Raw genomic sequence first — 27,566 nt, 5'->3', positions numbered from 1 at the left:
CTTTTCCTGAAGATTTTTTTGACAGCACCTTCTGGAGTTCTTCAGCAACCAATGTAGGATACATCAAGCAGAAAGAAAGCCAATAAAGCTGGGCTTGGTGGCTTACACCTATAATCCCAGCATTTTGGGAGGCAGAAGCAGGAGGATCACTTGAACACAGGAGTTTAAGACCAGTCTGGGCAACATAGTGACACCCTGTCTCTACAAAAGAAAAAAAAAAAATTAGCTGGATGCATTAGTGCATTTCTGTGGTCCCAGCTATTCGGCAGGCTGAGGCGGGAGGAGCGGTTGAGCCCTGCAGGTCAAGTTAGAGTGAGCCATGATCACACCGTTGCACTCCAGCGTGGGTGAACAATTCAAGACCCTGTCTCAAGAAAAGTAAGATTTTCAAAGTAAAAAAGTATCCCATGAAACTCAGTACCACATTATCCTTTATATCCTGAGGTCACTACCATTTGCCTCATCCTTTTCACTTTTCAGAGCTGCTTTTGTTCCTTGTATATATACAGAATATTTAGCTGTACTTGTCGTGAGGAATAGGGAACAGTATGTCTACTCCATCTCTCTAAGTGAAAGTTCAAGGTTAAACTTTAAAAATAATTGTTGTATATGGCTTCTGATGAAGAAAAAAGTGTGTGTATTTTTGTGTATATATTCCTGAAAGTGATATTGCTGTGTAATAGGTACGTTCAGCTTTAGCTTATACAGCCAAAATATTTTTACAAATGGTTGTACCAATTTGCACTCCACCAGTAGTGTATGTGCATTTAAGTTGTTCTCCATCCTCATCATCACTTGCTGTTTGTCTTTTTTTCTAAAGCTTGTGATGGATATATAGTGGTAAGGCTTCAGAGTTTAATTTGCATTTCTCTGGTAACTATTTCCAGTGACTTGTAGTGTTTAATTTGGAAGTGAAAACAATAAAATTTTTAGAAGCAATCAACAAAGGTTATTTTCCTGATCTTGTAATAAGATGATGACCATACACAGGACACACAAAGTACTAACTATAAAAGGAAAGATTGATAATTTGGGCTTCATTAAAATTTAGGACTTCTGTTGACCAAATGTGTGATAGTTAATGTTATACGTTAGTTTGCGTGGGCTAAGAGATGCCAGTGCAGCTGGTAAAACACTTCCGGATGCATCTGTGAGGGTACTCCTGAAAGGGTATTTGCATTAGTAGACTCAGTAAAGAAGATTGCCCTCATCAATGTGAGTGGGCATCATCCTATCTATTGAGGGCCTGAATAGACCAAAAATGCAGAGGAAGGCCAAATTTGCTGTCTCTCTCTCTGAGCTGGGACATCCATCTTCTCTAGCCCTTGTAGATTGGCAGTCCTGGTTCTTCAGCCTTCATACTGCCTGCACCCACAACCCTACTCCCTGAATCTCAGGCCTTTGAACTGGCACCAGGATTTATACAATTAGCTTCCCTGCTTTTGCAGCTTGTGGACAGCACATTGTAGCACTTCTCAGCTTCCATAGTCACGGTGAGGTGAATCCCATAATATATCTACACACACACACACACACACACACACACACACACACACACACAATTACACAATTTCTTAACTCCTGTTGGTTCTGTTTCTCGGGAATATCATGACTAATGCAAATGTTGTTTCACGTTAAGAGTGTAAAGGCAAGCCATGAAGTTGGAGAAGCCGTTTCCAATATATAGATCCAAAGAAGTCTCATCCAGGATATATAAAGAACTCTTAAAATTAAATCAATAACTAGACAACCCGATAGAAAAATGGGCAAAAACTTGACCAGGACTTTATACAAAAGATGATATCGAAATGGCCAATAAATGTATGAAAGCATGATGATCCTTATTAATCATCAGAGAAATGCAAGTTAAAAATGGTTTTGACAAAGGTGCAAAAGCAATTAAATGGAGACAGCATAGCCTTTTCAAAAAATGATAATGAAACAATTAGACTTTCATAGGCCAAAAACAAACCTTTACTCTTAAGCCTTACCCATATTTTAAAGAAATGAGGTCAAAATGAATCATAAATCTAAATGTAAAACTGTTTTACTTGTATCAGTATATAGAAGATAATCGTCAGCAACTAGGGTTAGGCAGAGTTCTTAGTCATAATGCCAATGGCATATAATCCATTAAAGAAAAAAATCTATAATTGGATTTAATCAAAAATAAAAACTTTTCTCTGTGGAAAACTGTTAAGGAAAAGACAACTCTCAGACTGGGAGAAAATATTTGCAATTTGCATATTTAACAAAGGAATCATCAGAATGTACAAATAACTCTCAGAAAGAAAACAACCCAGTTAGAAAATGGGCAAAGGACCTGAACTGACATTTCTCTGAAGAAGGCTATGCATGTCAAATGAGCATATGGAAAGATAGCATCACTAGCCATTAGGGAAATGTAATTTTGGTGAGGCTGGTGGCTCATGCCTATAATCCCAGGGCTTTGGGAGGCAGAGGTGGGAGGATCACTTGAGGCCACGGGTTCAAAACCAGCTTGGGCAAAATAGCAAGAATCTGTCTCTATAAAAAAATAAATACAGGTAGCTGGGCATTGTGGTACATGTCCCTAGTCATAACTACCTAGGGGCTGAGGCAGGAGGATGACTTGAGCCCAGGAATTTAAGGTTGCAGTGAGCTATGACTGTGCCCCTGCACCCCAACTTGGGAGACAAAATGAGATCCTGTCTCTAAAGAAGAAAGAAAATGTAATTTAAAACCACAGGAGTTGTCACTTTACACCTATCAGCATGGCTAAAATAAAAAATAGTGACAGCGTTAAATGGTGCTGAGGATACAAAGAAACTGCATCTGTCCTGCATTATTGGCGGGAATATGAAATGATAACCATTCTGGAAAACGAATCTGGCAGTTTATACATACAAAACTATACAACTAAACAAACTTGTCATATAACCCTGCAATTGCACTCTCAGAAATTTATTCCATAGAATTGTCAACATTTTCACATAAAAACTAAACACTAATGTTCACAGCAGCTTTTATTTATAATGGCCCCCAAACTAGAAACATCCAAATGTTATTCAACATGCAAATGGATAAACAAATTGTGGTATATCTATATAATGGAATACTGCTCAGTGATAAAAAGGAATGAACTATTGATACTGATCCAAGCAACAAGCAATAACTTAGGTGGATCTCATGCTGACTGGAAAATGCCGTTCTTGATCTGACAAAAGTATAATGATAGAGAACAGATCTGTGGTTGACAGGGTTTAGGGTTAGGGGAAGGGCCTGAATACAAAGGGATAACAGAAGGAAGGATTTTTTTTTGTGATGATAGAACAGTTCTGTATCCTGCTTTGGTAATGGTTACATGATTCTACATGCATGTCAAAATTTTGTAGAAGTATACATCAAACAAAAACTGATGAAACCCAAATGAGCTCTGTATCTGAGTTTATACCAACATCAGTTTCCTGGTTTTGACAATGTATTGTTGTTATGTAAGTTGTAGGGTGCCATTGGGAGAAAGCTGAGTGAAGGGTACACGGGAACTCAACTGCTGTAATTTTTGTGAACCTTAAACTGTTTTTAAAGGTTACAATAAAAACAGAAAGATAGTACCATGAGTTGTCAAGGACCAGAACAACTGGAAGTCTCATATACTGCTGGTGGGAATGTGAACTGGAATAACTACTTTACAGAACTGTTTGTTCAGTTTAACAGTGCATATAAATACCCTACGACTCAGCGATTCCACTCTTAGATATGTACCTGAAAGAAATGCTCTTATCAAAAGACATGCGTAAGGTGGTTTATAGGAGTACTATGCAAATACTTTATATTTTAATTATGCTTGTCTTAAGTATATATTTTAATACTAATACTTAGTATTAATATCTAAAAAATGTACTGGCTAGTTTATCTCAGTATGGACTTAGATATTAAAGTTCTTTAAGGTTTCATTTGTGTTGTGTGTATGTATGTATGTGTGTTTTTTAGCCTGCGTAGTTTATACCATTCTACAGGCTTGATTCTTTTGTATAGTTCTATGCCATCTTTTGCTTATGTGGGATAGATACTAATAAGCGGAATAATTTTGGAGCAGCATTTACCCATAAACCTTCAAGTGTGTCCTCTAATTAAAGATGCTACAGTTTATTCTCTGTAATGAATATGTGTTATAGAGGTGTAAAGATGAAACTTGTCATCATAATCCCACTGTCTACAGAGAACCACTATTAACATTGTGTGTATGTGTTTTGTTTTTTAACGCACTTGTAATTGTGTTTAGTAAGGCTCTATGTTCTGCTTTTCTTCCATATAACGTAATATTTTGGATTTTTAATGGTAATATAGCCAGAGTGAAACTTAGTTCTCTGTGTTATACATATTTTTAAATTTTCAAACTTATGCTATTATAAAATAACACAATATATTTTCTTCAAAATTGGTCAGCTTTTATGATAAATTCTGTAGTCTGTATTCATAGATGTGTAGTAGCTCCAAATTGACATAAAACATGAATTCAGTATGTCTATTTATTTTATACCTTTTTTTTTAGTATATAATATGATTTGTAAACTGAATTGTAAACTCTTTCCCATCATTTAAATGTAGAATTTCTTTACATTCTAGTGTATAATGAATGCTATAAATGTAATTAGTATGGCATTTTAGTCATTATTTTTCTTTCATGAAAGAAAAGAAAGACATTTTCGTGTTGATTATTGAGAGCTTATTATATTCCAGGGATTTTGTCACTCTGTAACTTAACAGCAATAAGCAAATTATTAAATAAATTATTGTACAGTCATCCAATGAAATACTCTGCAGCTACCAAGCATGGTCTTTACCAAGAAATTTGGAGAAATATTCATAATAAATACTGTATATACAGATGTTTTCCTGACTACAAAATTTTAAATGTATATACTTAGAAAAAAGAAACCTATAGGAAATATATCATGATTTGAATGGAGGTTGTTTCTGGGGATTGGAACTGAGTAATTTTTTTCCTTAGAGTTGTTTTTATTTTCAAAAAGTGTTTATCCAATTCTTTTCAAATTAAATTTTGATTAATGTCAAAGTAATATATTTACATATTTTTAAAAAACAGATAGTTTTACAAGGCTTCAAATAAAAACCAGTCCCGTGACCAAACCTCTTTCTACCTGTGATTTCTGCTTTCTGGAGGTAACCAATTTCAAATTTTGGCAATTCGTACTTACTTACATACATACATCCTTTCTAAAGTGTGAGGCAGTAATTTACCACAAGTACATGCGCACTTTTCCTCATTCGTTTTCCCAATACAATTTTTCATATTTGCCCAATTTAATTTGGAGTGTTTTCTTTATTGTGGCTATGTAAATATTTGTAAGCTACTTAACTACTGTGATTGTTTTTCCTTTTTTGTGTACTTGTTTATTATGTTTTGCTTAAGTATTGATTTGCTTTTACCATTTGCTTAGTTTTCTATATACCTATCACCAATTCATTCCCAAATTCTCCTGTAGAAATATTATAAATCCTGGCTAGATGTGGTAACACACATCTGTAATCCTAGCACTTTGGGAGGCCGAGGTAGGAGTTCGAGGTCAGGAGTTCCAAACCAGCCTGGCCAACATGGCGAAACACTATCTCTACTAAAAATACAAAAATTAACCTGGCATGTTGATGCACGCCTGTAATCCCACCTGCTCAGGAGGCTGAGGCAGGAGAATCACTTGAACCTGGGAGGTGGAGGTTACAGTGAGCTGAGATTGCACCGCTGCACTCCAGCCTGAGTGACAGAGCGAGTCTCTGTCTCAAAAAAAAAAAGAAAAAAGAAATATTATTAATCCTTGTGTTTCAACACATCAGGTAGTCTATCAGTTCCATTTCTTTTTATTTAGAAAAAAACCCTTCCTGGAGCCGCCTATTTTATTGCTCTTGTTTTATCTACCTCAGTACGTGGCATCTATCTAACCTTCTCTCCTTATTTTCATTATGCTAGATTATAAATGTTGAGTCACCCCTACATATTCGCCTGCTTTTGCGTTGTTCTTCATTATCATGTACTTAGTGGCCCTAGCTGTACCCAATACAATGTGGATTTCCAAGTTATATATAAATTCTCTAAATTTATTCAGAAATCTGTAAATAAAACCTTTACTACATTGTAAATATATGATTTTCATTTCATTTTTATTCTTCAGTCAGACTGTTTTTCAACAGTAGAATTCCTACTGGGCATTTATTTGTATTATCAACCTGAATCCTTAGATAATGTCTTACTTTCTTTAGTAAGTAAGAAATGAATGCTCTGAACTTCTCATAGTTAAAAAAAAAACTGCCTAAGTATCAAAAAGTCATATTGTAAAGCACTCATTACTGAAGCATTTATTCTATATTTTCATTTTCAGAGGGCGATTATTCATCATTTCTACTAAAGCAGGATCTCTAGGAATTAATCTGGTAGCTGCTAATCGAGTAATTATATTTGATGCTTCTTGGAATCCATCTTATGACATCCAGAGTATATTCAGAGTTTATCGCTTTGGACAAACTAAGCCTGTTTATGTATACAGGTTCTTAGCTCAGGTAGGTTTATAATTCTCTTTTTCATATTGAAAATTCATGTAAAACTGATATTTTAGAGGTATAGAACATATATGTATTACAAAGAGCGAAACAAAGTTGTAAATACCATTTCTGTACATAAAGCAGTGAAAGTCAATTTTGCCCTTTCTTGATTTTCTGTTTTGTAGTATATCCATTTCTATAATTTCATCTTCCTCAGGTTGAGATTGTTCTCCATTTTGCTGCCCAAAGCAGATGCAACCCTTCTCAGCCTGCCTCCAAAATCTGGACTTCTCAACCAGAGACTGGTGTTTTGTTGTTGTTGTTGTTGTTTTTTTTTTTTGGTAGATTGTTGCTTACTTGGTAGATCCTTTCTTATTTGATCTTCTTTAATAACTACATATTATTGACAAGTTCATATAAACTCTTTACTATTATTTATTTCTTTATTTTTACTTTTTTCTTTTTTTGAGATGGAGTTTAGCTCTTGATGCCCAGGATAATGGAGTGCAATGTCACAATCTCGGCTCACCGCAACCTCCGCCTCCCAGGTTCAAGTGATGCTCCTGCCTCAGCCTCCCAAGTAGCTGGGATTACCCGCACCACCATGGCCTGCGAATTTTGTATTTTTATTAGAGACGGGGTTTCTCCATGCTGGTCAGGCTGGTCTCGAACTCCTGACCTCAGGTGATCCGCCCTCTTTGGCCTCCCAAAGTGCAGGGATTACAGGCATGAGCCATTACGCCCGGCCCTTTACTTTTTTCTTACCTGTTTTTTAAGTTTAGAATTTCTTTACATTCTCATTAAATATAAATATATTTAATACACATTTAATATAATTTATGCATACATTTAATCTAATGTAGTTTATATGTAATGGATATGGAATTTATATTAGTTTTCTGTCTTGAAATTATAGCAAATAAGACTTGATGTAAAAGCAGTTTATGGTGTTTGTCGATAGCTTATTATATTACATTGAAAAGGAATCAGACTGTTCTCTTGCATTCTAACTTCAATATTTACCTAAATGTTTTCTGTGTGTGCCCCTTTATTTCTGTTTACTCTGGTATCTGCCTGCTATCCTTCTACTACCGAGTACAGAAATATATAAAGCAACACATGAATGCATTTTGGTCAGATAATATAGAATGATTATCAATAATGTAATTTTATTTGTTATGATATACTATGCTACACAGATGAAATCTTTCATGGATTAAGCAAAATTGCTGATGAGTTTTTCTTTATGGCAATATATTACCATGAAGTTTTACCATTTTATATTAAGCAGTATTTATCCTTGATTAACTTTTATGCTTACAAAATTTAATTTTTTTTATATTCTTCCTTCTTTTTACTAAGGGGACCATGGAAGATAAGATTTATGATCGGCAAGTAACTAAGCAGTCACTGTCTTTTCGAGTTGTTGATCAGCAGCAGGTTGAGCGTCATTTTACTATGAATGAGCTTACTGAACTTTATACTTTTGAGCCAGACTTATTAGATGACCCTAATTCAGAAAAGAAAAAGAAGAGGGATACTCCCATGCTGCCAAAGGTAAACATATTTAGATTATTGGCTTAACAAACCCAAGTGGACTAAGGGAATTTTACTACTGCTATGAAAGTTAGTCATCTGATTAAGGCTGTATTTCAGAATTTTTCAAGGAGAATAAATTGATATTAAATGAATTTTGTTTAGAAAATTATAAATGAGAGTGCTTGATCAATTCTCCATGTATTACCACAAAAAGATAGTATATTCTGAAATGCGTATTTTATGCAAAATAAAACGTTCAGCTTTCCAATAGAGGGCATATACAATTTAAATAATTCTATATAAAATTAAACTGTCTCTTCTTTAACATTCTTTTCTATCATAGAGCAGTTAAGAATCAGCAAATATCAGCTGGGCACGGTGGCTGACACCTGTATCCCAGCACTTTGGGAGGCTGAGGCGGGTGGATCATGAGGTCAAAAGATCGAGACCATCATGGTCAACATGGTGAAACCCCGTCTCTACTAAAAATACAAAAAAAATTAGCTGGGCATGGTGGCGCATGCCTGTAATCCCAGCTACTCAGGAGGCTGAGGCAGGAGGATTGCCTGAACCCAGGAGACGGAGGTTGCAGTGAACCAAAACTGTGCCATTGTACTCCAGCCTGGGTAACAAGAGCAAAACTCCGTCTCAAAAAAATAAAAATAAATAAAAAATAAAGAATCAGCAAATATCCAACAAGTATATGAAAAGGTGCTCAACATCACTAGTCATCAGGGATAGGCAAGTCAAAGTCACCATGACATATCATCTCACACCAGTTAGAATTACTAGTATCAGAAAAACACAAGATACTAAGCATATGGAGAAAAGGGAATCTTGGTACATTATTGGTTGGAAAGTAAATTAGTACAGCCACTATTTAAAACAGTATGGAAATTCTTCAGAAAATTAAAAATAAAACTACCATATGGTCCAACAATCTCACTTTTGGGTATATGTCCAAAGAAATTGAAATCGGGTTGTTAAAGAGATATCTGAACTCTCATGTTCATTGTATTCATTACTTACAATAGTTAAAACGTGGAAGCAACCTAAATGTTCATCAACAGATGAATGGATAAAGAAAATGTGATATATAGATACAATGGAATATTATTCAGCCTTAGAAAAGAAGGGAAAAAGAGGAAGGAAATCCTGCAATTTGCAATGGCATGAATGAACTTGGAGGGCATTATGTTAAGTGAAATAAGCTAGACACAGAAGCATGATCACACTTACATGAGGAATCTAAAATTAGTCAAACTTATTGGAGCAGAGAGTAGAACAGTGATTTCTTGGGGCAGGGGAGACGGGGAAACAGGGAAATATTGGTCAAAGGACACACAATTTTAGCTGGGCAAGATAATTTAATCCTGGAGATCTACTATATGATGTGGTGCTTGTATTTAATAATACTGTACTATATACTTAAAATTTTGCTGAAAGGATAGATCTTTTAAGTATTATCACAAAAAATAGAGAAGGGGAGGAAATTTTTAGTTATGATAGATATGTTTATGGTATTGATTATAGTGATAGTTTCAGTGATTACTTTCCTCTAAACTCATCAAATTGAATGTGTTAGGCTGGGTGTAGGGGCTCAGGCCTGTAATTCCAGCCATTTGGGAAGCCAGGGCAGGCGCATCAGTTGAGCTTAGGAGTTCAAGATCAGCCTGACCAGCATGGCAAAAGCCTGACTCTACTAAAAATACAAAAATGTTCTGGGCATGGTGCTGCACACCTGTAATCCCCAGCTACTCTGGAGGCTGAGGCAGGAGAATTGTTCAAATCCAGGAGCCAGAGATTGCAGTGAGCCAAGATTGTGCCACTGCCTTCAGCCTGAGCGACAGAACAAGACTTTGTCTCAAAAAAAAAAAATAATTGGGCTGGGCACGATAGTTCACGCCTGTAATCCCAGCACTTTGGGAGGCCGAGGTGGGTGGATCACCTGAGGTCAGGAGTTCGAGACCAGCCTGGCCAACATGGTGAAACTCCATCTCTATAAAAATAATAATAGAATACATTACATATTTATAGCTTTTTGAATGTCACAAAATTATGGAGATGTAGCTCTAAATTTAAAAGAATTTTTACTTAAAAACTATAACTATATAGTTCTTTCCAGGTTGGTAAGGTAAATAGTATCAGTATTCCTATTCCACAGATGAAAACATGGACTCTCAGTATGAATGACTTATTCATGGTCACAAGTCAATAATTTGTTTGTTGAATCAGTACTGTAATTCACATTTTCTCACTATAAATTTATTGTATTTCTGCTCTAACACATTTCCTGCCGGGGGCAATAATTTTTTATTCATCTATATTGAAAAAGAATTACCAAATAAGACAATGTTTCTTGATATTTTTCACTGTCATAAGACTTTCACATGTGGAAAAGGACCCTTAGAGGCAATCCAGCGAGGCCATCTTGTTTTATAGCTTTGAAAACATAGGGTCAGAGATGTTGACTTGCCTACAGTTTTTGCTACTAAGTGACAGAGCCAGAAGTAGTGTCTACATCTATCTTCTGATCTATTATTCGTTCATATGAAAATGCTATTTAATATTAACACAGCAAATAAAGACCCTTCTAGGTAAAATGGTGATTGCATATTTATCTTATAAAATTTAATATGATGGTAGATACCATTGTGACTGTAAGATTTATTGCCGAGGTAAAATGAGGAAACTGAGGCAAGTATAAGAAAATGAGAAGCTAATTTATTCAGCTCCTGGGCGAGGTTTTGTGGTCCAGAGAGAGGCCAAAGAAGTCAGGCCCGGCTGTTTAGGTCATGGGGTTTTATGGGGGAGAGAAGGTGATTGATTGGCTATTGGGGAAACAAAGCAAAGACAATTTTATTGGCTGTCAGGAAGCAGGAAGTACCTGAAACTAGTTGCCATTGGTAGGCAGGTGGGACTTTGGGTAAGTGGGCTTTGATTGGCTGTTGGGGAAACAAAGTGAAGGCAATCTTATTGGCTATAAAGAAGCAGGAAATGGCTGGAGCTAGTCGTCATGGGTAGGCAGGCGGGACCTTGGGTAGGTGGGCTTTGATTGACTGTTGGGGAGACAAAGTGAAGGCAATCTTATTGGCTATTAAGAAGCAGGAAATGCCTGGAGCTAGTGGTTATGGGTAGGCGGGCCTTCTGGGGGCATACAGAGCAGACTGCTACCGGGCAGGGTCTGATGGGGTTTCTTTAAAAAAATTTTCCTGCAGGGTTTATCAACAGTGAGCTAGGGGTTGAATGCATAATTTAGTGCTGAATGTGGGCTTGGGTCTGGTATGTGGAGGTGAGTGCGGGGAAGCCGTGCGGCAAGGCCAGATAACGAGCTTGGGCGATGACGCAGTTATCAGGCGCAGAGAGAGATGGATGTGTCCGTTTTAACCCTCTGTGAGGCAGCTGGCCTTACCTTTTGAACGTAAGAGAAAATTTTATGTTTTCTGATCTAAATAAGGATGTTATTTATTAAAACTTAATCTATTTATGTGAAAGACCACTTTGGGAGAAAGTCTCTTAAGGGAGGGTTGCCTTTCCTGTAGTCTTGGTTTCAAATGCAAACACTTAATATTCTGTGCTACTTTTAAGACAATTGGGAAACAGCCACCAGGGTATGGAATCACTATACCCGAGTCACGTTAGTCACTTATAAAAAGCTCAAAAGTATATTAGTTCTTCATATGGTTGGGCACATTTAAAAGGTAATAGAAAGAAATGTTTTTCTAATGGTAATATAAATCAGTGATTTCTCCAGTTAAATTTTCAGTGTATATGTCAATGTGTACACTAAGCATTTTGAAAATATTTTTAAGTGTCATTTATATATGTAAGCAAATACTTTGTTTAATCAGCGAGCTTCCACTTCACTGATACAACATTTAAGAAAGAGTTTATTTTTGTGATGACATTAATCAAATCCCTTGAATAATGGCTTAGTGCCACTTAGGGATTTAAATCTACCATTTTTTTTTTCTCTTAGTTTTAACATACGTTTTACAAAAATATTTCAATTTAACAATGATTTGGCTTTCCTGATTATATTACAACAGAATGTGATTAAGATTCTTGATTAAAAATTAAAAACTTTTCCTGTGCACAAATTTCATTTCTATACCTTTAAAAGCACACAAACACAAATGGAATTATACCATACGTACAATTCTACAGCATTTTTTCTACTTAGATATATCTTGAATATCTTTCCATATTGGGACACATACCACCTTTTTAAAAACACTGCTTAGTGTTTACTTGCCTGGTTTCTTAGTTCTTACATCCTAACATCTCTCATAATCAGTTACTTATTTTTATGTGACAAGTAGTAGTCTTTTAAGGATTTGTAAATGTTTTTATAATTTAAAAAATAACGTTTCCCTTTTCAATTGGAGAATGACTTTATATCTAATTGGAATATTTTCTAATATTATACTTTAGACTTCAACTTTCATGAGAAGTAGCAAATTTTCCAGTTAGAAAAGGGGAAATTGCTTTGAATTTATTCTTCATATGGTGAATTTCTGGTTGCAGGAAACCAGTTAATTTTATAAACATTTTGTTATTTGCTGACGTTGAGAGGTATACTGTGAGAGCATACTAAGAAAAACAAGACATTGTTCAGATTATCTCCCTCAGTCTAGCAGCAATTGAAAAGCAGATAGTCCCGTTTTCATTTTCAAGATGAAGAAATTGAAGCTCAGAGAGGTTAGGTAATTTACCCAAGTGTGCACACCATACCATAAAGCTGGCCTTCAAATTATATCTGACCAACTCAAAAACATTACACTTAATCATTATGATTTTTAGTTCTCCAACTGGAGATTAGAAAGTTATATATATATATATATATGTATTTAATTGCTCTTTAGGTTCTGCGGTACATGTGCGGAACCTGCAGGATTATTGCATAGGTACCTACATGGCAATGTGGTTTACTGCCTCCATCCCGCTGTCACCTATATCTGGCATTTCTTCCCATGCTATCCCTCCCTAACCTCCCTATGCCCTGATGTCCCTCCCCTGTTCCCCCCAACAGACCCCAGTGTGTGATGCTCCCCTCCCTCTGTCCATGTGTTCTCATTCTTCAACACCGCCTATGAGTGAGAACATGCGGTGTCTGATTTTCTGTTCTTGTCTCAGTTTGCTGAGAATGATGGTTTCCAGATTATCCATATCCCTACAAAGGACACAAGAACTCATCATTTTTTATGGCTGCATAGTATTCCATGGTGTATATGTGCCACATTTTCCTTGTCCACTGTATCATGGATGGACATTTGGGTTGGTTCCAGGTCTTTGCTATTGTAAACAGTGTCAAAGTGAACATACCTGTGTCTTTATAATAGAATGATTTATAATGCTTTGGATATATACCCAGTAATGAGATTGCTGGGTCAAATGGATTCTATTTCTGGGTCCTTGAGGAATCGCCACACTGTCTTCCACAATGGTTGAATTAATTTACACTCCCACCAGCAGTGTAAAAGAGTTCCTGTTTCTCCACATCCTCTCCAGCATCTGTTGTCTCCAGATTTTTTAGTGATCGCCATTCTAACTGGCGTGAGATGGTATCTCAATGTAGTTTTGATTTGCATTTCTCTAATGACCAATGATGATGAGCACTTTTTCTTATGTTTGTTGGTCTCATAAATGTCTTCTTTTGAAAAGTGCCTGTATATATCCTTCACCCACTTTTGAATGGGCTTGTTTTCTTCTTGTAAATCTGTTTTAGTTCTTTGTAGATTCTGGATGTTAGCTCTTTGTCGGATGGGTAGATTGCAAAAATTTTTTCCCATTCTCTGGGTTGCCGATTCACTCTAATGACTGTTTCTTTTGCTGTACAGAGGCTCTGGAGTTTAATTAGATCCCATTTGTCTATTTTGGCTTTTGTTGCCAATGCTTTTGGTGTTTTAGTCATGAAGTCCTTGCCTATGCCAATGTCCTAAATTGTTTTGCCTAGGTTTTTTGTAGGGTTTTTATAGTGTTAGGTCTTCTGTTTAGGTCTTTAATCCATCTGGAGTTAATTTTAGTGTAAGGTGTCAGGAAGAGGTCCAGTTTCTTCTTTCTGCACATGGCTAGCCAGTTTTCCCAACATCATTTACTAAACAGGGAATCCTTTCCCCATTGCTTGTTTTTGTCATGTTTGTCAAAGATTAGATGGCTGTAGATGTGTCCTGTTGCCTCTGAGGTGTCTGTTCTGTTCCCTTGGTGTGTATCTCTGTTTTGGTACCAGTACCATGCTGTTTTGATTACTGTAGCCTTGTAGTATAGTTTGAAGTCAGGTAGTGTGATGCCTCCAGCTTTGTTCTTTCTGCTTAGATTGTCTTGGCTTTGTAGGTTCTCTTTTGGTTCCATATGAAGTTTAAGGTGTTTTTTTCCAGTTCTCTGAAGAGAGTCATAGGTAGCTTGATGGGGATAGTGCTGAATCTATAAATCACTTTGGGCAGTATGTTCTTTTTCACAATATTGGTTCTTTCTAACCATGAGCATGGAATATTTTTCCATGTGTTTGTGTCCTCTCTTATTTCCTTGAGCAGTGATTTATAGTTCTCCTTGAAGAGATCCTTTACGTATTTTGTTAGTTGTATTCCTAAGTATTTGATTATCTTTGTAGCAATTGTGAATGGCAGTTTGTTCTGATTTGGCTGTCTTTAAGTCTGTTATTGGTGTATAGGAATGCTTGTGATTTCTGCACATTTGCTTTGTATCCTGAGAATTTGCTGAAGTTGCTTATAGATTTCAGGAGATTTTGGGCTGAGATGATGGGGTGTTGTAAATATACAATCATGTTGTCTGCAAATAGAGACAATTTGACTTCCTCTTTTCCGAATTGAATACCCTTTATTTCTTTTTCTTGCCTGATTGCTCTGGCTAGAACTTCCAATACTATATTGAATAGGAGTGGTGAGAGAGGGCATCCTTGTCTTGTGCCACATTTCAAAGGGAATGCTTCCAGTTTTTGCCCATTCAGTATGATACTAGCTGTGGGTTTGTTGTAACAGCTTTTATTATTTTGAGATATGCTCCCCCCATATCTAGTTTATTGAGGGTTTTAAGTATAAAGGGCTGTTGAATTCTGTCAAAGGCCTTTTCTGCATCTGTTGAGATAATCGTGGTTTTTGTCTTTCATTTTGTTTATTTGGTGAATTACGTTTATAGACTTGCATGTGTTGAACAAGCCTTGCATCCCCGGGATGAAGCCTACTTGGTCATGATGGATAAGCTTTTTGATGTGCTGTTGCATTCGATTTGCCAGTATTTTATTGAAGAGTTTTGCATCTATGTTCATCATGGATATTGGCCTGATGTTTTCTTTTTTCATTGAGTCTCTGCTGGGTTTTGGTATCAGGATGATGTTGGTCACATAAAGTGATTCGGGAAGGATTCCCTCTTTTTGGATTGTTTGGAATAGTTTCAGAAGCAGAGGTACCAGGTCCTCTTTGTATTTCTGGTAGGATTTGGCTGTGAACCCATCTGGACCTGGGCTTTTTTTGGTGGATAGGCTATTAATTGCTGGCTCAACTTCAGCCCTTGTTATTGGTCTATTCAGGGTTTTGACTTCTTCCATGTTTATGCTTGGGAGGGTACAGGTGTCCAGGAATTTATCAAATTTTTCCAGGTTTACTGGTTTATGTGCATATAGTTGTTCATAGTAATCTCTGATGGTAGCTTGTATTTCTGTGGAGTCTGTGGTGATATCCCCTTTATCATTTTTTATTGCACCTATTTGATTCATCTCTCTCTTTTTTTAAAAAAAAATTAATCTGGCTAGTGGTCTTTCTATTTTTTGATCTTTTCAAAAAACCAGCTCCCTTGATTTTTTTATTTTTTTGAAGTGTTTTTTGTCTCTCTGTCTCCTTCAGTTCTGCTCTGATCTTGGTTATTTCTTGTCTTTTGCTAGCTTTAGAGTTTTTTTGATCTTGCTTCTCTAGCTCTTTCAATTTTGATGATAGGGTGTTAAGTTTAGATCTTCCCTTGCTTCTCATGTGGGCATTTATTGCTATATATTTTCCTCTGGACACTGCTTTAAATATGTCCCAGAGATTCTGGTATGTTTTGTCTTCATTCTCATTGGTTTTGAAGAACATCTTTATTTCTGCCTTCATTTCATTGTTTATCCAGTCAACATTCAAGAGCCAGTTGTTCAGTTTCCATGAAGTTTTGTGGTTCTGAGTTAGTTTCTTAATCCTGAGCTCTAATTTGATTGCACTGTGGTCTGAGAGACTGTTTGTTGTGATTTCCATTCCTTTTCATTTGCTGAGGAGTGATTTACTTCTAATCATGTGGTCAGTTTTAGAGCAGATGAAATGCGGTCCTGAGAAGAATGTATATTCTGTGGATTTGGGGTGGAGTGTTCTGTAGATGTCTATTAGGTTTGCTTGGTCCAGATCTGAACTCAAGTCCTGGATATCCTTGTTAATTTCCTGTCTTGTTGATCTGTCTAACATTGACAGTGGAGTGTTAAAGTCTCTCACTATTATTGTGTGGGAGTCTAAGTCTCTCTGTAGGTCATTAAAAACTTGCTTTATGTATCTGGGTGCTCTTGTATTGGGTGTGTATATATTTAGGATCCTTAGCTCTTCTTGTTGCATTGATCCTTTTACCATTATGTAATGCCCCTTTTTGTGTCTTTTGATATATGTTGCTTTAAAGTCTATTTTATCAGAGAGTAGGATTCCAACTCCTGCTTATTTTTGCTCTCCATTTCCTTGGTAAATCTTCCTCAATCCCTTTATTTTGAGCCTTTGTATGTCCTTGCGTGTGAGATGGGTTTCCTGGAAACAGCACACAGATGGGTTTTGACTTCTGATCCAATTTGCCAGTCTGTTGTGTCTCTCGTTTGGGGCCTTTAGAACATTTACATTTAAGGTTATTATTGTTACGTGTGAATTTGATCCTGCCATTTTGATGCTAGCTCGTTGTTTTGCTTGTTAGTTGACACAGTTACTTCATTGTGTCAATGCTTTTTGTCATTTCATACATTTTTGGAGTAGCTGGTATTTGTTGTTCCTTTCTGTGTTTAATGCTTCTTTCAGGAGCTCTTAAAAGGCAGGCTTGGTGATGAGGAAATCTCTCTGCAATTGCTTGTTTGTAAAGGATTTTATTTCTCCTTGGTTTATGAATCTTAGTTTGGCTGGATATGAAATTCTAGGTTGAAAGTTTTTTTCTTTAAGAATATTGAATATTGGCCCATTCTCTTCTGGCTTGTAGGGTTTCTGCCAGGAGATCTGCTGTGAGTCTGAAGGGCTTCCCTTTGTGGGTAACCCAACCTTTCTCTCTGGCTGCCCTTAGCCTTTTTTCCTTCATTTCAGCCCTGGTGAATCTGACGGTTGTATGCCTTGGGGTTGCTCTTCTTGAGGAGTATCTTTGTGGTGTTCTCTATGTTTCCTGGACTTGAATATTGGCCTGCATTGCTAGGCTGGGGAAGTTCTCCTGGATAATATCCTGAAGAGTGTTTTTCAGCTTGGATTCATTCTCTCCGTCGCATTCAGGTACACCTATGAAATGTAGATTAGGTCTTTTCACATAATCCTATATTTCTTGGATGGTTTGTTCATTTCTTTTCTCTCTTTTTTTCTCTAATGTTGCCTTCTTGTTTTCTTTCATTGAGTTGCTCTTCACTCTTTGATATCCTTTCTTCTGCTTGGTTGATTCACCTATTGAAACTTGTGTATGCTTTGCGAATTTCTTGTGTTGTTTTTCAGCTCAATCAGGTCATTTATATTGTTCTCTCAGCTGTTTATTCTCCTTCGTGTTTCATCAGGCCTTTTTTAAGGTTCTTGGTTTGTTTTCTTTGGCTTACCACATGTTCTTTTAGCTCCAGAAGTTTGTTATTACCCACCTTCTGCAGCCTGTTTCTATCTATTCATCCATCTTTGTTCCCTTGCTGGTGTGGAGTTGTGATCCCCTGGAGGGGGAGAGGCATTCTGGTTTTTGGTGTGTTCATCCTTTTTGTTCTGATTTCTTCCCATCTTTGTGGATTTATCTAGCTGTAATCTTTGTAGTTGGTGACTTTTGGATGGGGTCTCTGAGTGGATGTCCTTTTTGTTGATGGTAAAGTTATTTCTTTCTGTTTTTTAGTTTTCCTTGTAACAGTCAGGCCCCTCTGCTGTAGGACTGCTGGAGGTCCACTCGAGACCCTGCTTGCCTGGTGATCACCTCCCGCAGCTGCACAACAGTAAGGGTTTCTACCAATTTCTTCTTCTGTTATCTTCATCCCAAAAGGATACCCACCACATGTCAGCCTGAGCTCTCCTTTTTGAGGTGTCTCTTTGGATAGACGGGGGTCGGGGAGCTGCTTGAGGAGACAGTCTGAATCTTATAGGAACTCAGGTGCTGAGCTGTGAGCTCTGTTCTGTTAAGAGTTGCTGGGCAGGTACGTTTAAGTCTGCTGCAGTGGAACTCAGAACCGTCTTTTTGCCCAGGTGCTCTGTCTTGGGAAGGTGGGGCTTTCTTTATAAGTTCCTGATGTGCTGCTGCCTTTTCTCAGCGATGCCCTGCCCAGCTAGGAGGTAGCCTAGTCACAGTCTGCTAGCAGAGGCATTGCCGAGCTGCCATGGACTCTGCCCAGCTGCTGTGTGAACTTCCTTGTGGTTTTTGTTCATAGAGGTATAGTTAGAACTCTCTCGGTAATGGTGGTCTGCCTCAGTAATGACGGACTGCCTGTTTAATGGCAGACTGCCTCAGTAATCGTGGACTGCCATGGCGGTGGTGGACTGCCTCAGTAATGGCAGATGCCCTTCCCCCTGCAGAGCTGGACCGTGTCGGGTCCAGCTGCGCTTGCTGTGAAACTCTCAATCCAGAGCGTTTCAGACTGCTGGTCTTTGTGGGCTGGGACCTGCTGAGCCAGATCACCTGTCTCCCTGTTTCAGCCCCCTTTTTTTCAGTTGAATGGGTGGCTCTGTCTCCTAGGCATTCCAGGTGCCAATTGAAATGGCTGCCCGAATTTGTGTGAGTTTTGTGTGGCCACCCGCTGTGCCAGCTGAAATACCCATGCTGGAAACTCATGGCACTTTTCAGCCTGGGACTCTCCTGGTCTGTGGGCAGTAATAACTCATTTGGAAATGCGCTTATCACTCACCCTGTGCATTGTTCTTGCTGGGAACTGCACTTTAGAGCTGTTCCTATTTGGCCATCTTGGATCACTCTCCCAGAATGTTATTTTCAAATACAAGAAACAAAGCAGAGGACTTGGGATTTCCAGAATTGAATGACATTTAAGATGCTTTATTTTATTTTAAGTAAATCTGGACTTTAAAATAGAGAATGCTTTCACAGTCAGTAATATTGTGTGATATAACTGTTAAGATGGTATGATACAGTCAGTTTAGCTCATGGCTTGCGAAGGTTAAATAGTCCCAAATTTATGGAAAGCTTTAAGGTTTACAAAGACCTTTCTCATACATATTTGTCTTAGGAAGCTTATTTAGGGAGTTTGTGATTACACAAGGGTTCATAGCCAGTAACTGTTACAGCTAGAATATGATCCCAGCAGTTTTCTGGGTTTTTTTTTTTTTTTTTTTTTTTTTGGAGACACAGTCTTGCTGTGTTGCCCAGGCTATAGTGCAGTGGTACAATCTTGGCTCACTGCAACCTCCATCTCCCAGGTTCAGGTGATTCTCCTGCCTCAGGCTTCCAAGCAGCTGGGACTACAGGTGTCCACCACCACGCCTGGCTTATTTTATTGTTATTATTATTTTTTTTTTGTATTTTTCTTAGAGTCAGGGTTTCACTCTATTGGCCAGGCTGGTCTTGAATTCCTGACCTCATGATCTGCCTGCCTCAGCCTCCTAACGTGCTGGGATTACAGGCATGAGCCACCACTTGCCCCCCTCCTCCTTTTTTTTTTTTAAGTTTTGCAATAACTGAACATGCAGGTTTGTTACATAGGTATACATATGCTATAGTGGTTTGCTGCACCTATCAACCTGTCATCTAGGTTTTAAGCCCCACATGCATTAGGTATTTGTCCTAATCTTCTCCCTCCCCTTTCCTCCTCCCACCAACAGGCCCCAGAGTGTGATGTTACCCTTCCTGTGTCCATGTGTTCTCATTGTTCATCTGCCACTTACGAGTGAGAACATGTGTTTGGTTTTCTGTTCCTCTGGTAGTTTGCTGAGAATCATGGTTTCCAGCTTCCTCCACGTCCCTGCGACAGACTTGAACTCATTCTTTTTGTGGCTGCATAGTGTATATGTGCCACATTTTCTTTATCCAGTCTGTTATTGGTGGGCATTTGGGTTGGTTCCAGGTTTTTGCTATTTGTAAATAGTGTTGCAGTAAACATACATGTGCATGTGTCTTTATAGTAGAATGATTTATAATCCTTTGGGTGTATACTCAGTAATGGGATTGATGGGTCAAATGGTATTTCTGGTTCTAGATTCTTGAGAAATCGCCACACTGTCTTCTGCCTTGGTTGAACGAATTTATACTCCCACCAACAGTGTAAAAGCGTTCCTATTTCTCCACATCCTCACCAGCATCTGTTGTTTCCCTTTTTTAATGATTGCTATTCTAACTGGCATAAGATAGTATCTAATTGTGAACCCGGTAGTTTTCAAACTGTGTGTTATAAGGAACCCCAGGAGATGCTTTAGGGGCTGCTACCATGTGGCTAAGCAAATACAGGGGGGCCAGTCAGGCTGAACACTCTAATCCCCATGATCTCATTTCAGTCAGAGCCCCTCTTTTATGTTTTTAATTTATTGAACTTCAACATAAGATTTAATTCAAATTGAGAATGTGCCTGCTTTAAAAAAAATGTTCCAAAAACACTGCCGTGCTGTCTTTCTATCGCAGTAACTAAAAACGGTGAGGGATCTATAAAGGAAGTGCAATCAGATTCCTGAAAAAGCTGATAATCCAGTTGGGGGAAAAAATTAACATTCTTAAAAGGGAAAGAATGAAGTGCTGATGTGACTGGTACTAAGTATGTTTGCTTATAGTAGTTAGGGGAAGGATGGAGCATTTGGGTACAGTTTTGATGGGAGAAAAATCAGACTTGGTTGCCCTGTAAACAGATGGTTAGTATTTAATTGGATAAAGGGAAGAATCAAGTGTGAATGGGAGATTGAACAGTTTGGGTCAAGGGACAGAGGTAAGAATTTATGTACCAGGCTTAAGGGATGATGAAATTGGCCTGGCATTGATGAATAGTGGAGGTTGGATAAGTAGGAAAGCCATGAAAGGCAAATGGAGCCATTGGGCTTTAAAGTAATATTTACTGTAAGTTTTTGAATAGGGCTGTTGTATGATGATTCTGGGCTTTTAGAAAATTAGCCTAGAGTGAAGATTGTGGGGTCAGACATTTCATGAAAATAAATGGTAGAACTCAACTGATGATAGACTAGCTTTTATAGGGGTAGGCGGTGATTTTGTTTTTCCTTTGAGACAGGCTGGAGTGCAGTGGCGTAATCTCAGCTCACTGCAACCTCTGCCTCCCGAGTTCAAATGATTCTTGTACCTCAGCCTCCCAAGTAGCTGAGATTATAGGTGTGTGCCACCATACAGAGCTAATTTTTATATTTTTAGTAGAGATGAGATTTCACCATGTTGGCCAGGCTGGTCTCAAACTCCCGACCTGAGGTGATCCACCCGCCTTGGCCTCCCAAAATGCTGGGATTACAAGGTTGAGGCACCTTGCCCAGCCGAAAATTTTTATCTTAAATAATGAAGCTATTTATTCATTCATTAGTTTAAAACTTTTTCGGGTACTTGTGATATGCCAGTCATACTTAACACTGAGGATGCACTGATAAATAAGTCTGAGATTCTGTTCCCAAGAAGCTTACCTTAAGTAAATAATACCCCAAGAGTTACAGATCCTATAATAGTATCTGTACAAGCACCGAGGAAGGAATATTCATTTATTTCTTGGAACGTTAGGGATGTATATTGATATGCTTGAACAGATGTTAAAAATAGAACTGGGTAACTGTTTACATTGCTAAGAGGGCAGAAAAGCAGAATGCCCTTCAAGATGGGGAACAGAAAAAAAGAAACACATGCATAACATGGCATGTCAAATTTGAAGAACCTCAAGTAGTTAAAAATAAGTAAGAGTTTAAGAAGATATTGAGTAGGGGTGAGTCTGGGAAGAGGTAACACAAAAGACTGGAAAGGTAAGTGAGAATAAGATGATAGAAGTTAGTTTGTACATCATGTTAAATGGTTGTGGTATCTATTTAACAATTAAAGAGACTATGGTCATTTTCATTTTAGAAAAATTTCATTTCATCTATCAGTGTGGAGGATGGATTGAAGAAAAGAAAATGGATATTAAGATCCTTGTTAGGATGCTATTAAAATGATCCAGGTGGGAGAGGTAATGCAGGCCTGAAATGAGGTATTAGCAGTGGAGACAGAGAAGTACTGTGCGTAATGTAGATACTTAGTAAATACTAATATTCCCTAGATTTATAGTTACAATTTCATGTAACTTTGCCACTAGTTTAATAGAATTTGAAAATTGGTCATCTGAAATGGGTACATGGTTTGATATTCATGGTGAGGGATTTCTTGGTATTTGAAGCTGCTTTTTTATTCAAGGTATTTTGAAGTTGGTTCCTGTTATCATAGTACAATTGCAAACACCTTCCTTCTTGTCCATGATTTTTAAGATGAAAGACTGCTAAAAATGATACATTTTCATCCTCTCAATTGCTGTCATCTAAGTAATAATTAAATTCTGTGCCTTTTATGAGGTTTTTTGTCTTTTGATTGTCCTAAAAGCTTGATATGTGATTACTGTCTCTCTTTCTGCTTCATCACTTCCTCTTTAGGTCATTATTACTTAATTTCTGTTCCTCCACTTCTGTTCTTGTAGCTTTTACTTCTCTACTTCGAATTTGATTTAATGCCTCAGACTTAATTAGCCACTTGGCTATTTTTCTTGTCTTTGTCTTTGCACCTCTTTAAAGGCAAGAACTGCATTCTGTGCTTCCTTCACTATCCTGAGTGAATAATGGAAAGCTGGACACTTTTATCTAGACTTTTTTGAAATTCTAGTTGCCTTTATAGTGTTCCTTAATGGTCCATATATCATTGAAAAGCAGTGTTGGAATTACACTTATTTTTGAAGCAGTGAAATTGAGATGAAGATTGGTTAGTCTGTCACAGTGGGTTTGTGGAAGGAAGAAAATTGGAGCTTTAATTTGTATCTTCAGTTGTATGCTTAATTTGCTATCTTAGCTTCATTCACCACTCCACTCATTACTTTATTATTTTTATTTTATTTTTGAGACAGGATATCGCTTCATTGCCTAGGCTGGTCTTGAACTCCTGTCCTCAAGTGATCCTCCTGACTTGGCCTCCCAAAGTGTTAGGATTATAGGCATGAGCTACTATGCCTGTCTGCTTTATTATTTTAAATCCCCTCATTGGATTCTTACTATTGTTGCTTTTCCCTTTTGGAAATACAATGGCCTTGAGGTCCTATGAACCTATTTTTTTTAGCAAACTGATTTAAGGGTCTCCTGAATCATCCCTACCAAATATCTGTGCATCTCTTCAGTTGTTCAGGATAATGTTTCTCAGCCATTTTTAAAGTGTAGCACAATCCAGACTTACAAGTAGTTTAACACAAGTTTCTAGTAATATAGATTTGTTGACTTATTCTTAATGGCTTGTGTTTAAAATGTTAAATTAATAGCTAGCTCTTTTAACGTTTATGTAAATGTTAAATTGATAGCTAACCTCTGTTACAATTTATGTAAATTATGTTAGAGAAAGTACCTTTTCTGGTAATAAACTTATTAATTATACAGATATCACAGATGAAAATCTTGGTCAAGGTCATGTTTTATTTTGAGACAGAGTCTCACCCTGTCACCCAGGCTGGAGTGTAGTGACACAATCTCGGCTCACTGCAACCTCTGCCTCCAGAGTTCAAGTGATTCTCATGCCTCAGCCACCTAAGTAGCTGGTATTACAGGCATGTGCCACCACGCCTTGGTAATTTTTGTACTTTTAGTAGAGACAGAGTTATGCCATGTTGGCCAGGCTGGTCTTGAACTCCAGGCCTCAAGCAGTCCAGCCACCTCTGCCTCCCAAAGTGCTAGGATTACAGGCACCAGTCACCACTTGCAGCCAAGGTTATAGCTTATAATATGCTTGAGTGGGTGTTTTGTTCCTCTTAAGTACAGTATATACAGCCTAAGCTCTATACCCTTTATTAAGAAAACAAAAGCCAGTAAAACTGGCATAGAAATTTTTTTATATTTCTCTTTTCCAGCACTGTACTATTAAGTCTTTTTAAATGTAGACTACATGATGATTACGGGGAGAACAAAATGAGAATTTAAAGTATCCTAAGTGAGGCTTTAGGTTTGCGTTCTCTATGCTGAATTTGTGTACAATGTTCTCCCCTTTTTTTAGTCTTTTATTCAAACTTTAATACCTCACAGCATAATTTACTGAGCAGAGATGTTGTTATACAGTTTTATTGGCCAGCAGATGGTAATACAAGGTTTTACCTTAGTCATTCTTAACACTAGAGTGAAGTCCATTAAAATAATTTGATGTGAAGTATGAAGTAGCTAATCATCCTATTTCAGGAACTTTCTCTGAACCTGCATATATTTACTTTTGAGAATAAAGGTTCAAAAGGACCCATTTAATTGTAGGGCAAGTGTTACTAGCCTATGGGGTATGAACCACATGGTGGTATGTGAACCTAATGTTTGTTGTTATATACCTCTAGGAAGCCATGCTCATAATTGAAACATGTATGAGGTTTGATGTCACTGTCTCCTACTTCTTTGCCATTTTTATCACAGGTTTAGGATTTTTTTTTGTTTAATAAAACAAGTTTGAATGTTATTCCTATCTTTGTATTTACTAGCATAAAAATGATTATTATTCATCTGAATATGAATAGACCACCAGAAAAAATAACAAGCACCAGGGAAATTGTTTTAATTCTACCATTTATTTGCAGATTACAAAAGTCTCCTATTTGTTGTTTGCTGGAGTGGTTGATGCCAAGTAGAAAGAGCAGTTTGTTTAAGCCCTGTCCTAGATAACTTGTCAACCACCCTTTTCAGATGTAATCTTAGGCAAACCATGTAAACTTTCTAAGCCTCATTTTTCTGAAGAAGGTAAGAATAGTGCCAACACTTCCCTCACAGAGGAGGTAATTCATGTAATCATACTATCTAGCACATAGTGGGTACTCAAATGTTAGCTACTGTTTCTGATTCCATAGTTGTTATTAATATTACCATTAAACTAGATGCATTTCTCTGAAATAAGTTTGGACTTACATGTTTGGAATTTCAGAGGAGTCATGTGAGGTCCTGATCCTGAGGAGAAGATTAAGCTTGATATATGATAGATTAGTAGAAAACTAAAAACATTTAGGAGCCAGAGGAAATCATCTCAGCTAAGCTTCAGAAGACGTAGGTATTTGAGGCTTGCATTCCCTCAGAGATCAGTTGTAATCAGGAGGGAATATAATATGTATTAGATATTGATCTTCACCTTCAGTAAAGTTAGCATGCAGTTGACAAAGAACATTGAAAGGTTTTTTTTTTCCTTAAATAATATAGGCAACTTTAGAAGAAAGTCTACCTGATAGCTAACTGATGCTTTTGTAGTAATTTTCTAAAGCAAAGAGATGCTTCTAGTGTCCCTCCACAAGCTACACAATAAATACTTGTTAACAGACTAACCACACTTTATAGTGCTGTTTTGTCTTATTTTTACTGTACCACCTTATGAGACAAGAAAAACTATTAAGGAGCCAGCTACTAAGTCTTCTGGGAAAACATTTGTGTTACAGAGATCATGGAGCCAGTGATACCCTGAGATGGCAGCCTCCCTAACAATGGCAAGCTATCTTAAAAATAATTGTCAGTGGACACATCAATGTAGATAAGGCAGCCTTACTGCCAGTGTTGGGGTGGAGGGTGGAGTTGGGGATGGTATGCAAGATTTTATTGGGGAGAGTTTAGGATAGACTTTAAAAAGTGTCTTCTTATGGAGAGTTAGAAGCTCTAGAAATACTTGCTACTTAAGATCATACAAATCCTGAAATTTAAAATACCAAGTGTATGTTTAGTAATGCTCATTTAATAAGTGAATTAAGTAGTAAGCTTTTTTACTTTATAGACAAATATCTATTCCCTCTAGAATATAAGCTTCCTATTACCCAATGAGGGCAAGAACTATATCAATGCATCTTCATTCCTCTATCCCCAATACCTGGCCCAATACATAATACAGCACATAGCAGATATCAATAAAATTGTACTATGTGAACAAATGATTTTTGTGCTGAAATAGCAAGCTGAATGTTGTGAGGCAGTAGTTGACATGCCTTTAAAATAGTATTTTTCCCTTTGTGTACTTACTGGACTAACGTACATGAGAATTGCCTCGTGGCTTGTTAAAAATGCAGATTCCTGGCCGGACATAGTGGCACACAACTCTAATCCCAGCATTTTGGGAGGACGAGGTGAGAAGATTGCTTGAACCCAGGAATTCCAGACCAGCCTGGGCAACGTGGCAAGACTGTCTTTACAAAAAATTAGCCAGGCTTTGTGGCTTGCACCTGTAGCTCTAGCTATATAAGAGACAGAGATGGAAGGATCCCTTGAGCCCAGGAGGTCAAGACTGCAGTGAGCCAAGTCCACACCATTACACTCCAGCCTAGGTGACAGAGTGAGACCCTGTCTCAAAAAAAAAAAAAATGCAGACTTCTGGCCTCATCTAAGACCTACTGAATCAGAATTTCTGGAGGTAGGCTTTGGGAATCTATTTTGGACAAGGTCCACGACTGTTGTGTGTACAAGGTGCGTAGTAGTATAATTTACCTTTACAATAGTTATCAGCTAAACCTTTGAATTAAAGAAAATAAACAGTATGTAACTTTTATTGAGCAATGTTTACGCCAGGCACTGTGCTAACGATATTATTAGCATTATCTTATTTAATCCTTACAAAGCAGGTACAACTTATTTTTATTTTCTGGTGAAATTATGGCATGGAAAGTGGTGGCACCAGGGTTTGAACTCAGTGCTGTGACTCCAAAATCCACACTCTTTAACCATTACACTGTTCTATGCTGACATTAATATTCTATATGATTCAGCTTGTAGAGAAGTTCTTTGATGTGACTTTAAACTGCTTTAATCAATACTGTGGGTTTATGGAAAGCCACATTCAGTTTTATCAAGATGTATAATAATTGGGGAGGGTATGGATTTCATCTGGTTACTACACAGTCTTATGATTCCAGAGCTCATCCGAGTCCTCCTTAATTGTCTTTGTTGCTGAACTTACTGATCCTTAGCCCTAAGTCAGTATAGCAGAGTGGTTAAGAACAGGGGCCCAGGGTTTTAAAATCCTGATCTTAGTCAAAATACTTGATTTCTGAGCGTAAGTTTCTTCATCTACAATTCTGAAAAATGTGTGTCCATTAGTTCCTCAAAAATAATATCCTTTCCATTTTTATTTTTGTCTCCTTCTGAGACTGTTACCTGAATGCCTGC

The 27,566-nt window shown here is 37.5% G+C and overlaps 1 protein-coding gene across 12 annotated transcripts in view; it reads left to right on the top strand.

The window, feature by feature from the left end:
- ATRX (ATRX chromatin remodeler) overlaps positions 1 to 27,566 on the top strand; it is a 312,128-nt gene that overhangs the window by 229,371 nt on the left and 55,191 nt on the right. For all 12 annotated transcript variants that reach the window (XM_074391843.1, XM_074391840.1, XM_003936850.4 and 9 more), the window contains 2 exons: positions 6,378 to 6,555; positions 7,900 to 8,094. In XM_074391843.1, the coding sequence (XP_074247944.1) occupies positions 6,378 to 6,555; positions 7,900 to 8,094 (373 nt within the window). The remainder of the gene's footprint in view (positions 1 to 6,377; positions 6,556 to 7,899; positions 8,095 to 27,566) is intronic.

The sequence above is a fragment of the Saimiri boliviensis genome, chromosome X, assembly GCF_048565385.1.
Source record: "Saimiri boliviensis isolate mSaiBol1 chromosome X, mSaiBol1.pri, whole genome shotgun sequence".
NCBI lineage: Eukaryota > Metazoa > Chordata > Mammalia > Primates > Cebidae > Saimiri > Saimiri boliviensis.
This window is presented reverse-complemented; position numbering and strand designations above follow the sequence as displayed.